At 34.9% G+C, this 15,496-nt stretch overlaps 1 protein-coding gene across 5 annotated transcripts in view; it reads right to left on the reverse strand.

Moving 5' to 3' along the window:
- Window positions 1-15,496, reverse strand: part of CNTLN (centlein) — a 297,340-nt gene that overhangs the window by 164,628 nt on the left and 117,216 nt on the right. For all 5 annotated transcript variants that reach the window (XM_032392456.1, XM_032392455.1, XM_032392457.1 and 2 more), the window contains exons 6-7: window positions 12,792-12,925; window positions 3,435-3,597 (exon numbers count right to left, since the gene is read on the reverse strand). In XM_032392456.1, coding sequence (XP_032248347.1) covers window positions 3,435-3,597; window positions 12,792-12,925 — 297 coding nt within the window. The remainder of the gene's footprint in view (window positions 1-3,434; window positions 3,598-12,791; window positions 12,926-15,496) is intronic.

The raw sequence follows: 15,496 nt of genomic DNA on the forward strand, positions 1-15,496 counted from the left end.
CGGTCTCCAGCTTGTAGTAAGAACTTGGGTTTTTACTTTTATGAGGTAGGAAGCTGTGGAGGGAGTTAAAAAAGGGAGGATTTAATTTGACTTAGTTGTAGCAAGAACATGCAGGCATCTGTGTTGAGAATGGACTCCAAGGGAATAAGGTCAGGAGCAAAAAAACAGTGTGGGAAACTACTGCAATAGTCCATGTAATACTTTATAGTAGTTTGGACAGAACAGCGACAGCACGGATGGTGCAAGTAGCAGAATTTCAGACATATACTGAAGGCAGACCACACAAGAGTTTAGTTTTGAAGATGTGAAGTCTGATATGCCTATTAGGCATCCAAGTTAAGAAATGTTAAGTAGGCAGTTACATATACTCTTCCCTAAAGTGCAGGGAAAAGATCCAGAGTAGATAATCAAATGTGGGGGTCATCAGCCTAAGGACAGTTTCAATTTTGAAAGCCTAGGTGACTGGATAAAATCACCGAGGGGGTGAGTTTAAACACAGGAAAAAAAAAAAAAGACATCCTAAGATTTGGGCCTGAGACATTATAACGCTGAGGTGACACAGAGACAAGGAAAAGACCAGAAAGGAACAGAAAAGGAACAGCTAGAACTGAAGGAAGAAAGCGACACAACTGCAGGTGCCTGCAAACCAGGAGGGAAAGAAGAAAAAGAAGGTATTTCAAGGCACAGAGAGTCATCAATTAAGACACATGCTGCTGATAAATGAAGTAAGATAAAGATTGGTAAATGCTCATTGAATTGAGCGATGTGGGGGTCACACGTAATTCTGAAGAGACATTTTAGCAGAGGGAAAGGGACAAACACTTGACTGGAGCTGGTTCAAGAGAGAACAGGAGAGATGAACTTTGAGATAACTTAAGTCTTTCAAGGAATACTGCTGGAAAAAGAAAGAAAGAGAAGGAAGGGAAGAAAAGGAACATAGTGAGGTCAATACATGTTTTTTGTTGTGTGTTTTGTTCTTTTCCCAGGATCAGAGACATACCAGCCTATTTATACGTGGTGAGGAAAAAATGATGCTATAGATGAAAGGGGAACCATCTCCTTCTGTGGGCAAGTTTATAACAACAAAAAGTTGGAGAAGGAGACCTTAATGAGCATCAAATTAGACTGTAAATCCACACCATATATGCTCATGCTGGAGGACAATGAGGAGCAGGAGGAGAGCCAGCACTCTATGGATTGTCATGAAAATAAATCCACGGCATATTACTTGAAAAATGGTACATTAAAGAACAGTAAGGATAGTGTAAGTTCATAAATATTAAAATTATAATATGCTTAGACTTGTGGTATGTGTGTATGTACACTCACACAGAATATCTAATGCAGGCAAATCTGGAATGACTACTCTGATGATTACCCCTGGGGAGGGGATGAAATGAGTTGGGTTGAGTGGAAGACTATTCGAATCTGTTAGACTAGCACTATCAGGACTTCTAGAATATTATTTCAATATCTTATAATAATGTATTCTTGTAATGTTTGTATATTTAACAAAGAAAATAACTTAAAAATATTCTGTTCTTCTAGAGAAACTCTCTGATACATTCAAATATTAAGAGTGGTTGCTTTTGGGGCAAGGGCTTCAGGTAGGAGTGCAGAAGACTATTTTTTTGCTTCATACACTTCTGTATTATTTGAAAGTTTATCACGATATTTAAGTATTCAGTTGTTTGAAATGATGCAGAATCTGTAAAAGTTCTCAGGTAGGTTATAAAAGAGATGATTGCTCTCTGTAGAGGTTGCTAAGGAAAAATCAACCAAAAAACAGAATTAAGGCTGAAACATTTTATCTCAAATTTTTAGTTAAGCAACTAAAAAAAATTTCTTAGAACACAAGATTGAAAAATGAAATAGCAAAGGAAACATTGCCTTTTTCTTCCTCTTTACTTCCTCTTTACTTGCTGAGAGTAGAAAGACAAAAAGAAGTATTAGCACATAAGAGAAAAAAAGGGTTATGAGGCTTATTACCAAGCAATTTTAAAGACATATTTGAATATAAATTGCCATAGGTGGGGGACGTTTAAGCAAAAATTAAGAGAGAGAAATGTTTGAGGTAAATATACAAGTGAAAAACATGAAAAAAATTAAAGTTACTAATAATATCCAATTTTTCAAGTCATTTTAGCAATGGAGCCTCGTTTAGAAGCAAAAGCATAATGGGCAAATCCCACCATACAAAACAAAAAGGTGAAGCTGCTCCCTTGGAAATGGAGAGAACAGGCACTACCCTTTCACTTGATATCATCCACATCCTGAGGGCAACTCGAGGAATACAGAATACAGAGTGAAAACCACTGTTCCAAAGCATTATTTAAAAATACGTGTTTAGGGGTGCCTGAGTGGTTCAGTTGGTTGAGCATCCCACTCTTGATTTTGGCTCAGGTCATGATCTCATGGTTGTGGAATCGAACCCCACATGGAGCTCTGAGCTCAGTGGGAAGTCTGCTTGTCTCCCTCTCCCGCTGCCCCTCCTCCCCCACTCTCTTGCTCTCTCAATAAATCTTTAAAAATATATGTGTTTAAAGTTTACTTAATAGTTACTTACTATTACTACTAACATAAAAATGTTAATTATAGATACTGGATTTTCATGGTCCTTTTTTAGGACAAGAGTAAGTTAAATAGAAAGAACAACACAGACTGCGCTATTTAACCACTCTAAGCTGTCTCAACTATTACAAGGGAATAAAATCAATCTTGTAAGATTGACCTATAGAGAAACTAAATTATTTCTATAAATAACTTGGTACACTACACAAAACATAAAGAATTCAATAAAAGTGTTTATTTTTTAATTACTAGCCATAATTATTGTTGCTGAGTCAGTCAGCGTACCTAAATAGCTGGGTGAGCCTTCTTGAGAGGTTCCTAAAACAACTGTAAAGTAAAATGACTACTTAAAAGAAACACACATAATAGAGAAAAATCCTTGGAAATTATTGATCCTGAAGACCTCATTTGCATACCCATTTGTGTTTGTGCAAACTGGCCAATAAAAAAATGCACAAATTCTATAATGAAAGACTGCTTTAGGTCATAAACTAGAATCGTAATTGATGAAAAATTTCTCATAATAGAAGGCTGAGTAATTCCATTTCCCAAGTCCTTTCTGGTTTGAGGGCTACAGTCAGGGTATGTTTTATAGTAGATATCAAAATGCCAATTTATAAAAGCAATATCCTGTAGAGTAAATTTGCATCTATATTTTAAATATTTCAGCTTTAATGGCCATAAAGAAAAGTCATAAAATTTCAAATATTACCAGATTGAATTATATTTCATTTTTAATTTTGAAGAACCATATAAAAGGGAATAATAAAGAAATGTTGAAATTTGAAAAAAATTTGAATTCTATATATTTTTAGAAGTTCATACATATAAATTTACATTTTTATGACAGAATAAAAGCATACTTTTTGATATGATATACTTTCGGCTGTGTGAACATCTTCCTGATTCCTCAGGACTTTCTGTGTGTCCATGTTCAGTGCCTGAAGCTGCTGGATGAGCTCTGCTTGCTGCGCCGTGTGTGCACTGTTCTGCTTGTAAAGGTTCTGCAGCTCCTGCAGCTCCTTCCTGTGTAAAGCAAGCAATAAATACAGAGAGGCAGGAATAAAGATCATCTCAGCTAAATAACTGTGTTCATCGAAGGTTATAGATCGTCTTCCAGTTTTTTCATCTATTGTTTTTTACTGCAGGCAAACATATTAATAAAAGAAATAACATATAAAGTATTTAATATTTATCACATACACCTAGAAAGTATTGATAGAACGACTATGACTTTCAAAGCCAACTACTTAATTTTTTTTATAGCTTGATAGTAATAAAAACCTTGGATATACAGACATTGTACCACCTTCTTATTGAAAGTAAGTTACACTTCAGATCCAAGAACTGAGAAGTACTGATGCCAACAATAGTTATCAGTTTTGAATAGTAGGTAAGTCAACCTTTCACTGTGTACTATACAAAACTTTATTTTTTAAAAAGATTTTATTTATTTATTTGAGAGAGAGAGAGAGACAGCGAGGGAGGGAACATAAGCAGGGGGAGTGGGAGAGGGAGAAGCAGGCTTCCTGCCGAGCAGGAAGCCCAATGCGAGGCTCAATCCCAGTACCCTGGGATCATGACCTGAGCCAAAGGCAGACGCTTAAGGACTGAGCCACCCAGGTGCCCCTATACAGAACTTTAAATGTATTAAAAGGAATCCCAAAAGACAAGTTAAGTTTCAAACCAAAGTTCCTTAAAGCACCATTGGTTTGCAACCTCAGGGGTCTGGGCTGGGATTCTTGTGACTCTTCTAATGCAGATTGAAGAAAAGATGAAGGGGAAAAAAAGCCAGAAGGAAGGAGAGCAACACAAGGTGAACACCAGTCCTTCTAACCCACCCAGAGTGCAAGTGGTAAGGAGGAGGACAAATGAACTGGGGGTTTTAGTAATGATGGCATTAAGGGTCCGGGAGAACCATCCTTCTGGAATACAGGTTTCCAGAGTTCTGTGGTAGTGAATCCTGTGTGATACACATCATATAAAACTGGAGCATATTTTGTATGTTCAATTGGAAGAGAAAACTATTTACAGAGATACATTTCACAGAAATACACTTTATAATATGTATTCTGGAGACTGTATTTTTTAATGGAACTTTTTAAACTTACAACTTCAAACTGATAATTCATTCTCATAAGATAAGTCTTAAAAGAAGGAACAAAAGAGATATGCAAACGGTTGTTGAAGATGGATGAAGATTAATATGGGAAAAATGCTTTGCTTTTTAGAGGTTTAGAATATTGTTTTCCAAATACAACAACCACCCCTGCACCCATACAGATACCCGAACATACACCACCTGTTTCAGTCCTTTCTGACCACTATAACAAATTATCATACCCTGGGTAGTTTTACAAACAACAAAAATTTGTTTCACATAGTTCTGGAGTCTGGAAGTCAGAGATCAGAGTGCCAAGTAAGGGCCCTTTTCTTAGTAGTAGACTTCCTGTTATATCTTCACATGGTAGACAGACATTAGAGAGCTCTGGGAGGTCTCTTTTATAAGAACACTAATCCATGAGGACTCTATCCTCATCACCTAAACATCTCCCAAAGGCCCCCTTCCTAACACCATTACATTATGTATTAGGATTTCAACATATTAATTTTGGGTGGATACAAATATTCAGAGTATAGCATCATTTTCTGTAACTATTTGAAAAAAACAAAACTTGCAGTAAATAACAGCCCAAAAATGGGAGAGGAGAAAGAAGAAAATCAATAATGGCATAATGCCTGCAACAGTATGTAATGCTCACAAGAGAAGGGGAGAAGAGACCCATAGTAATAATGCTTGCTGAGTACTGCCATTTTTCAAGAATAACATTGGTAAAAACTATGGAAGAAGATAGGCTAAAATTCTATCAGAGTATATAGTCAAAATATATGTTAGCCAGGAGACCTAAGTAAATGTTGCATTTACAACAGGGACATGAGGAGGATAAAAAATACCATTTTTCGGTGCAATGTGAAACAAAGCAAATTTACTTCTCCTCCAATGCTAGAAGACATTTGTTATTTCTTAAAGGGAAGATCAGTATTTGTCTTGCATTTAAGGGTCATGTGGAACAAAATATATGTATCTTTAGTCAGAAAAAAAACATACTCAAGGGGCGCCTGCATGGCTCAGTCGGTTAAGCATCTGCCTTTCAGCTCAGTCATGATCTCAGGGTCCTAGGATCAAGCCCCGCCTTGGGCTCCCTGCTAGTGGGGAGCCTGCTTCTCCCTCTGCCTCTCCCTCCACCCTGCTCATGCTCTCTCTAGCTCTCTCTCCCTCATACAATTGAATAAAATATTTAAAAAGAAAAGGAAAAAACATAAGAGTAGGGAAATGCTCATACTATGAGGCACCTGAGGATTAAAAATCAACCAAGGGAACAGCATATCCCTGCCTCCCATGTCATGCTATGTCCTGGGCATACTCCTAGTAAGTGGAGTGGAGCATCATCTTACACTATCGAGGTAAGTTTCTTCCTCTGTGTCTCCCCACACCACCTTCTGAAAAGTAGATGAGATCAATGTACACTAAGGTTGCAAAAATGAAATGTGGAACTTGACTGGTATCAAAGTAAGCAACAAACAAAGCTTATAAAAGGCATAGCTCTGGACCACTAGTGAACACTGAATTTGTCTAGATCTTTCCTTATTTGAAAATGAGTAAAGAAAAACAAACTGGACTTATTAAAAGGGGAGTAGTTAGAATTAAGAAAAAAGAAATTTTATTTTATTTTATTTTATTTTATTTTTTTTTTTTTTTAAGATTTTGTTTATTTATTTGACAGAGACACAGCAAGAGAGAGAACAGAAGCAGGGGGAGCGGGAGAGGGAGAAGCAGGCTTCCTGCCGAGCAGGGAGCCCGATGCGGGGCTCGATCCCAGGACCCCGGGATCATGACCTGAGCCGAAGGCAGACGCCTAACGACTGAGCCACCCAGGCGCCCCGAAAAAAGAAATTTTATTGTACATACAAGGAAAAGTATACCTTGAGAAGTTACTGAAGGAATTAGAAGGAAGGTCTAGAAAAAGTATGAAAAAGAAACCATCACACCTCTCTGAATTATCAGTAGAAAGACAAGATGTGAAGATGATCTTAATAAAGTCTCTGTGAAGGCAGGGACTTTTTTTGTTCACTGCTATTAACAGCACACCTAAGACAGTTCCTGTCCCTTATTATATCTGTTAGTGTATTAGACACATCTTACGCATATGTGCAGATGCAGCCTACACCTGCCTCTTAAAATCTCATTCCCTTGCTCTGTCTCAGCTTATTAACTACCACTTCCACCTATGAAATTTATACAGCTCATCTGTCTCCCTTGCTTGCAGTCAACCAGCTGCATTCCTAGCATGTTTGTGCCATTTCCGGGTTAGGATAAATGCTACAACACAGGCATGGTATAAGCAACTTCTACCAATGAAAGACAAAACACAAGAAGAAGCCAGATAAGTAACTTTTTCTCTTTTTCCATCTGACGGATTGCTCTAGAGCACAGTTTCTCTCCCACAGCCTGTCAGGAATCAACCTGAGTAGCAAATTCAGTGTACCTGCTGTCTCTTCACGGCTCACCACGAAGCAGTAGCCAGCACCATGATGCATTTCCTTGAACTACTTTTTATTCTTGCCTGCCTCATTCTTCTTCTCTTACTCACCTTCCCCTGGAATTAAATCTCCCAAGTAAGTAATCAGAACTTTATCCTTCCCTCAGGCTCTGTTTTCTAGGATATATGGCATAAGACAGTTATTAAATGGATGAAATGAAAAGCATAACATAAAGAATGTTAAAAAGAAAGATGCCATGATAGTATCAAAATGCATAATGAGAGCAATTATAAGGCAAATGAAAGCTATGGAAAATAAAATTGGTAGGTTCAAACTTGAGAAGTTCCTGTAGGCACAGATGAAAAGGAGTAAAGGAAAGTGTGGCTTGAACTGAGACAGTGCTGAGAACCAACAACATTTTCTCCTATCTCAAGAAGAATGTTAAATTCTGTTAAAAATACTGGATTCCTGAAAAATAAATCTGGTGATCTTTCAGTTACAGTGATGCTATCTAAGGGACTGAGTAGGCCATGGGATAAATTAGGCAGCTTCTCTAGGTTATTCTGCAGTTTAAAAAAATCTTGATAATTTACAAAAACAAAGATTTACTGCTTGTCCACATTACAGGTGGCTTCCCGCTATTCTAAGACCCGCACTGCAGCAGCAGACTGCGTTAGAAATATGCCACTCTGGTGGCAGAGGGTGAAAAGCAAAGGCAAATCAAGGAATGACTTTTAAAACATTAGGACATGGCATATGTTACTTTCACTCTTGTCCCACAGGTCAAAATAAATCACATGGCTAAATCTGATACCAATGGGGGAGAAAGCATTCACTAGCAACAGGAAGGCCCTGATAAAAATGGGCCCCTGAGATGAATCAAAATAGAGTACAGGAACGAACACATCAAAAGTAAAAAGTTTAGTGATGAGCACTGAAGCAAAATATAGGACTAATCCTAAATGTCTTTGGTCACTGTGGTTATAAATGTTATATGCTGTGAGATGCAAAATCAGGGGGAGTTAAAATGGTTGAATGTATATTCTGTTTTCCAAAGATTACACAGCAGGATGTCAAAACAAAATAAAGATAAAATGTAGTTTTAAAAAAAATATGACATTGACCTCCAAAGTTTTTCATGTCATTTTGTTCCTAGCTTTAGAGAGAGAGAGAGAGAGTTAGTGGTTTTTACAGAGAAAAGATTTAATAATTCCCTCAATTTCACATCAGTGTCTTATTGTTCCATCATATCACCAAAAACTAAAGTCTACTTATTAAGAGAACACGTTCAATATAGTCCCTTTCATCTAAAAACTTCTGTCCACCTAATCTTCAACCTGTAAATATAAAATGAGAAAAATCTAGGATGATTCTCACAAAATTTTAATGGTTGTTACTTCTCCAGAGTTGTATTTATGTGTAATACTTTTCCTCTATCTTCTTTATGCTTTGCTGTACTGCATGCCTTTTAAAAATAATTCATATGTATCAGTACAGCAAATAATTATGTACTTATTTTGTTTGTTATCATAAAAATGTAAACAAAAATAAAAAACAGCAATATTAATTTCATAAGAATTCGAATCCAAGGCAAAAAAATTACACATAAAAAAGTAAAATTCATAGTAAAAACAAAAGAACTGTGAACACTACCCATGAAATCATAGCACACCAAACAAGTACAGCGAAAAACTATAAGCAATAAAAGGAAAATCAGTGGGAAACTATATGGGAAGGAAATATTCCATTTAAAATAGTACTAAAAACATGAAATTAGCTAGGATAAATTTAACAACAAATGTCAAAACCCTTTAGAAACTTAAAACATCTTCTAAGGATACAAAGGTATTGAAAGAAATGGAATGGCATACCATCCTCTGGGACAGGAAGATCGGCATCATTAAGATGTCAATTCTTCTCAGGCTTACTTGTAAATTTGATGCTCTCACTAGATACCAAACAAGAAATAAGCAAGTTCACTCTAAACTTTTTGCCAAAAAATTTAATAAACAATAAATGCCAAGAAAGCTCTAAAAAGAGCAGTAATGGAGAATGCACCATATATTCTCCAATGTTCACCATCTCTACCCTATTCTCTAGTACTCTAGTCTAAGAGGCCGACCTCTACAGACTGCATTACACTGGTCCCTTGTCCTCTGCCTCTGACTGAATTTGATTAGTTGGAGTACTGCCTGGTGATTAAAGAGGGTCAATGAGAAAAAAAGGTCAAGGTATTTCTTTTCCTGATTCCCTCTCCGCTGAACCACACAGTTGGCAGTGTCAATGTTCCTGTGTCTAAAGATACTTCTCCTAATAGGCAGCCTCTCTCCCAGGATAGATTTTTTTTTTTACAGAGATCTGGCAATAGCTTCTCTCCTTGCTCCTTCTAGTCTGGGGGCGGTAACAGATTCCTGTTGTTGATAATCTAAATCTCAATATCTATTTGGAGAGAATTAACATCTTCATCATACTGAGCCTTCTAAACCATGAACTTTGTATACCCCTACACATATTAGACCTTTTATTTCTTTCAATAATGTTTTCCAGTTCTCTGCATAGAGATAATACACATCTTTCATAATACATACTCTTCAGATTTTTACTCATATTGTAAACTGTATTATTTCCATATATTAAGTCCATTTCCTCATTTTTTGCTGGCATAAAAAGTGTAGCTGAATTTTATTCACTAACATTGTATCTACCAAGTGTGCTAAGCCCACTTATTAATTTGAACAATGTTTCTACAAGTTGAGGTTTCTTTGTGAATTAATCATATTATAGGCAAATAATCAGGTCTTTTCCTTTCAATTCCAGTCCTTAGGTCTTTAATTTTTAATCTTGCCTTACTACATACTTGGTATTTCTGACTATGTGCTAGACATTAGTTTGCAAAACTGTGGATATAATTTGAGGACAGAATTATTACATCATCTAACAGAAATAATTTACAATTGCTTCTGCTATGTCCCTGGGAATACTAGCAATCCAGATAATTAATCCAATTTCAGGATTCCGACTTTGATGATATTTCTAACCCAGATTATGACTGTACTGTCCTGACTTATTTTTTATTTTTTGTAGGAGATTTGCAAGTAATTTCTAAGAAAAATTCCCAACTCATTAGCAATAGCCCACGTCCATGTAATTTGGCCCACCCTCCATGTAGCCATTTAGCCCACCCTCCATGTAATCATAGAATCGTTAACTATTCAGGCAAAAATTTTAGTTAGGAAACTTAACTGGCTAGTGCTTTTATGCAAGTATGCAAGTTCTAAGTATATACTCAGATGTTCTATATGCATTATAGACATTACCTTATTATATATGTGCTTGTATACTTATACTCTGACTCAGAGTAAAAATCATTTGAGGTAGTTCAGAACAATGTTGCGTATCACAGTGGGTGATATGAATATTCAATAAGTATACAAATGACCATGAATTCCAAAGAAATAAACCCATAAAGAAATAAACCTATGTCAACTCTGTCATACACCAATAAGGAAAAGTGTAACCAAATAAGAAAGTGCCTAGAATACTTTTCCCATGATTATGGCTTTGTGTATCTTTTGTACAATATGTAGATTCAATAAAATGATACTGGTACATCATAATCAACAACACCCCCCTCCAAGAAATAAAACTGATAAAGGAAAGGAAACATATAATAATAAACCCTTAATCAGACAACTCAGGAGAAACACTGTAGATACCTCAACTATCACCCTATAATAAGGGTTTGAGTCATGTTCCTCTGCTCCATAGTTCCAACTCTGCACTATTTCCTCCTCCTCTATGAGTCCTTATAATCAAGCTCTTAAAATTACACGTGGTCCATCATTTTACTATTGTGTAAGCAAATGTCCATCTGTGGATATTATTGCCTTATTTACTGTAGCTTATAGCTCTTGTAATATACTAAATTCAAGTACACAAAGGGGAAAAATATAGTAGAAAACATAATTATCCAAATGCCATGCACTTAACACTGCAATGCATCCTAGAATAATCCCATGTTCCATCCAAATCATACCCTAAAAGAGATAGGTCATCGTTGGAATATTTTGTGCAGTTACAGGTGCTATATTTTAAGAAAAATATTGATGATATGGAATGCATTCAGAAATGCAACCGAAACTAGTATAAAATCTATTAAATATATACATGAAAAATTATGAGAAATAAGAGTAGTTATTTAATGAAAAGATAAAGTTATGGGTAAAGATATTATTTGAAGATTATTTGAAAATAATCTTCTATTATTTGAAGATCTATGCTACAGAATAGAGATTAGATTGTTTCTGAGAGTCTCTAGATAAGGATTCAAGATAAATGGGTGGAAATTATAAAAAAGCAAATTTCAACTCAATATATGACAATGTTCAAATTTAAACAATATAAAGTGAAAAGAACAGCCTTGAAAAGTACCTCAACTTATAAACCAAAAGTATCAAGCAAACACTAAAAGGCATATTATCTTACTGAGAAGAAGACAGGAATAAATGATAATTTTAAGATTTCTTATAAATGTATGATTCTATACTATTTAAAATTACTTTTCTGACTTTATCCACTTTTAGGCTTAAAAAATAATCATACCATGAATAGATAAGCCAACCAGTCTATCATCCTTAATTTTATACTCTTCCTCAACCCTATGATAAGATGATTTTTAAATTGTGATACAGTGAAGTTTTGCTTAGGTAATAAATTAATATATATACATTAACTGCTAACCAAAAATCCTGCCCTGACATATCTACAGCTCTTGCAATGTACTAAATATATGTAAAGACATATAAATATGTACTGAATATAGACATATACAAAAATACATACATATCAAGTTTTAACCACACAAATATTATTACTGAATATAATACAAATACATAGAATTTATATATATTACATATATAAATATCTCACATTTGTGTGTGTATATAAACACATGATAGTACAACCAGAGAATGAAATTGTGCTTATAGAAGTATATGATAAACTTTGATTGTATTATTTACTTTAACTAGTTTAAGTAAAAAATGCACATACATACATACATATGTGTATCTGTATGTATGTGTATATAGATAACATATGTATATATGCATGCATATACATTTATATATTTATGATTTATTCTAATACCATTTTCTGATAAAAGTAACTGAAATAAGTTAATAGGTAGTATAAATTATTTCAAAACACTTAAAAACAATTTTTTCAAGCAATTCTACTTTGTGAGTAGTGCTACAAATTAACCATTTTGGTATAGAAAGAATATCTCACAAACTAAACTATTTAGAACATAATAAAATAAAAAGTCAAAACTGGATTTCTCATACATTGCCTATTAGAAGAATAATGAATATTATATAACACCTGGCTGGGAATTTTTTAGAAGGAAACAATGAGTGAATGCACTGTCCTTGTTAAAAATGGAGACAACACTACTCTTTCAGAATGCTCTTCCCAATCCTGTGAAACCCCTGATTCTCTTAGTTAACTATTCTCAGTTTGGTATACATAATTCCAGATAGTTTCAATACACAAACATATGTCCTCATAGAAGACATACTGTTGTCATTTTAGAGTGCTAATAATAAACATATATGTTGCCATTCTGAATAACTAATGACTTTACTATAATGTTAAATTTAAAAAATTAATATACTTGCCTGACAAGGGTAATATCCATATCCTTTTGTTTAAGTTCAGTCTGTTTATTATCCAATTGTAATGATAGAGCGTTATATTTACTCTGTGATACTTCAATTTCTTTCCTTGCTTCAATTAAACTGTCTTCAAAGGCCTAAAATCAGAGGACATATATCACAATCAAATATAATAAGTATCAAATAAATAAATATAAATGAATTATATTTAACGAATCTACAAAATGAGAGTAAAAAATTGGTAGTGTTTTTAATTTTTTGTTTTCACTTAAATAAAAAAACTTTAGTACAAACAGTAACTTTAATACCAGCCACAGTTTACTTTTTTCAGAAAATTAAAAAGTATCATAGCTTCCTGGTACAAAAGAATTTGAAGCAATTAAATGTGAAAATCTATGTAAAAATGTACTTATTGAAATTACAATATAGAAATTATTGTACAATGAAAAACCTATTAATTACATCTATAAAAAATGAGTTCATTTACTTAAATAGTAGTTGGGACAAACAGCAGATATTTCATCATTTCCTCTATTTTAAATGTATACACATAGCTACACTAGGGGGAAAAGGGACAATACTGCAAAAATATCAACATAATTTTATAATATTTGAGATTCAGATAATGCTCAGTTCCCCCAATTGTAATGAAATTTTTCCTCAAGTTTTTTCAAAGTTGGCTTTTCCTCCAGATAATTCTGTTTTTTTATTCGTTTTAAAACTATTTCAAAATTAATATTATTTTCTAAAGCTATATTTTCTCCAAAATATATTATAAAACTAATTTTGATTATTTTCATAAAGTATGAAATAAATATACTATCTAAAAATAGAGTATACCCACATAAATGCTATACATTCATTATTTGCAGAAATGAGCAGTAGGTTTTACATCAAGCACTACTCTAGTCTAGCCACGATTTCATACTTCATATATTACCCTATGTAATATAGAGTAATATTTTGAAGATAAAAATATTGGCTTCCAGCTAAGAAAGCACACCAAGTACTTCTTAAATTTCCATTTCTTACACAGAGCAATGACAGGAAGAGAGAGAAGGAGGGAGCCTGAGTGGCTTAGTTGGTTAAGCAACTGACTCTTCATTTCAGCTCAGCTCATGATCTCAGGTTCATTGGATCCAGCCCCACATCCAACTCGGCACTCAGGGGAGAGTCTGCTTGAGATTCTCTCCTTCTCCCTGTCCCTTTGCCCCTCCCCCCCACTCATGCATGCACACTCGCGTGCTCTCTCTCTCTCTCAAATAAATAAATAAATCTTTAAAAAAAAAAAGGAAAGAAAGAGAAGGGGAAAAAAAAGAGTACTGGCATGGATATGAAAAGCTGAAACCCTTGCAAACTGTTGGGGACTATAAATGATGTAACACGTATGGAAGGGTGGTTAACTGCTCAAAACATTAAAAATGTAACTACTAGGGGCACCTGAGTGGCTCAGTCCTCAGTCGATTAGCCGTCTGATTTCAGCTCAGGTCATGATCTCAGGGTCCTGGGATCGACCCCCTTGTCAGGCCATACACTCAGCGGGGAGTCTGCTTGTCCCTCTCCCATGCCCCTCCCCCCTATTGTGCTCTCTCTCTCAAATAAATAAATAAGATCTTTAAAGAAATTTTAAAAATAAAAATAAATAAATGTAACTACCATATAATCCAGCAATCTCACTTCTTAGAGCAGAGTCTTGAAGAGATATTTGCACAACCATGTTCATACCAGCACTGTTCATAATAGCCTAGAGGTAGAACCACCCATATGTTGGATGAATAGATTAAAAATGGGGCCTATACATAAAACAGAAAACAATGAAGCTTTAAAAAGAAAGAAATCCTGTCACATGCTACAACATGGATGAACCTTGAGGACACTATGCTAAATTAAATAAACCAGTCACTAAAGGACAATTACTATATGATTCCACTTATATGAGGCATCTAAAGTAGTCAAATTCATGGCTACACAAAACTAGAATGGTAGTTACCAAGGGCTAGGTAAAAAGGGAGTAAGGAATTAATTAAAGAGCAGAGACATGCAGTTTCTACAAGTCAAAAAAGTCCTAGTATACTTTTCACAGCATGTATATTTACTTAATATTAATGAACTATACATGTAAAAATTTTTATAGTGGTAAATTTTATGTTATGTGGTTTTTACCACAATTTTTTTTAAAAAGGAAGGAAGTTTTGGGGTGCCTGGGTAGCATCTGACACTTGATTTTGGCTCAGGTCATGATCTCAGGGTGTGAGATTGAGCCCTGCGTCAGGCTCCATGATGCGCTTGGAGCCTGCTTAAGATTCTCTCTCACCCTCTTCCTCTAGCCCTACCCTCCACTTGTGTGCTCTCTCTCTCCAAAAATAAAATACATAAATAAATAAAAAGGAAGGAAATTTTGACATATGCAACACATGGATGGAACTTGAGATCACTGGGTAAAGTAAAATAAGCCAGCTTCAAAAACTAAAAATACTGTATGATTCCTTTTGTATGAGATACCTAGAGTAATCAAACTCATAAAAACAGAAAGAATGGTAGATGCCAAGGAGGGAAAATGAGAGACTTGTTTAATGAGTACAGATTCACGTATGAAAAATGAAAAAGTTCTGGATACTGGCTGCATGGTAATGTGACTATACTTAACACTACTGAACTGTATACTTAAAAATGGTAAAGACTGGGATGGCTAGGGGGCTCAGTCGGTT

This window comes from Phoca vitulina, unplaced genomic scaffold (assembly GCF_004348235.1).
Source record: "Phoca vitulina isolate PV1807 unplaced genomic scaffold, GSC_HSeal_1.0 scaffold67, whole genome shotgun sequence".
NCBI lineage: Eukaryota > Metazoa > Chordata > Mammalia > Carnivora > Phocidae > Phoca > Phoca vitulina.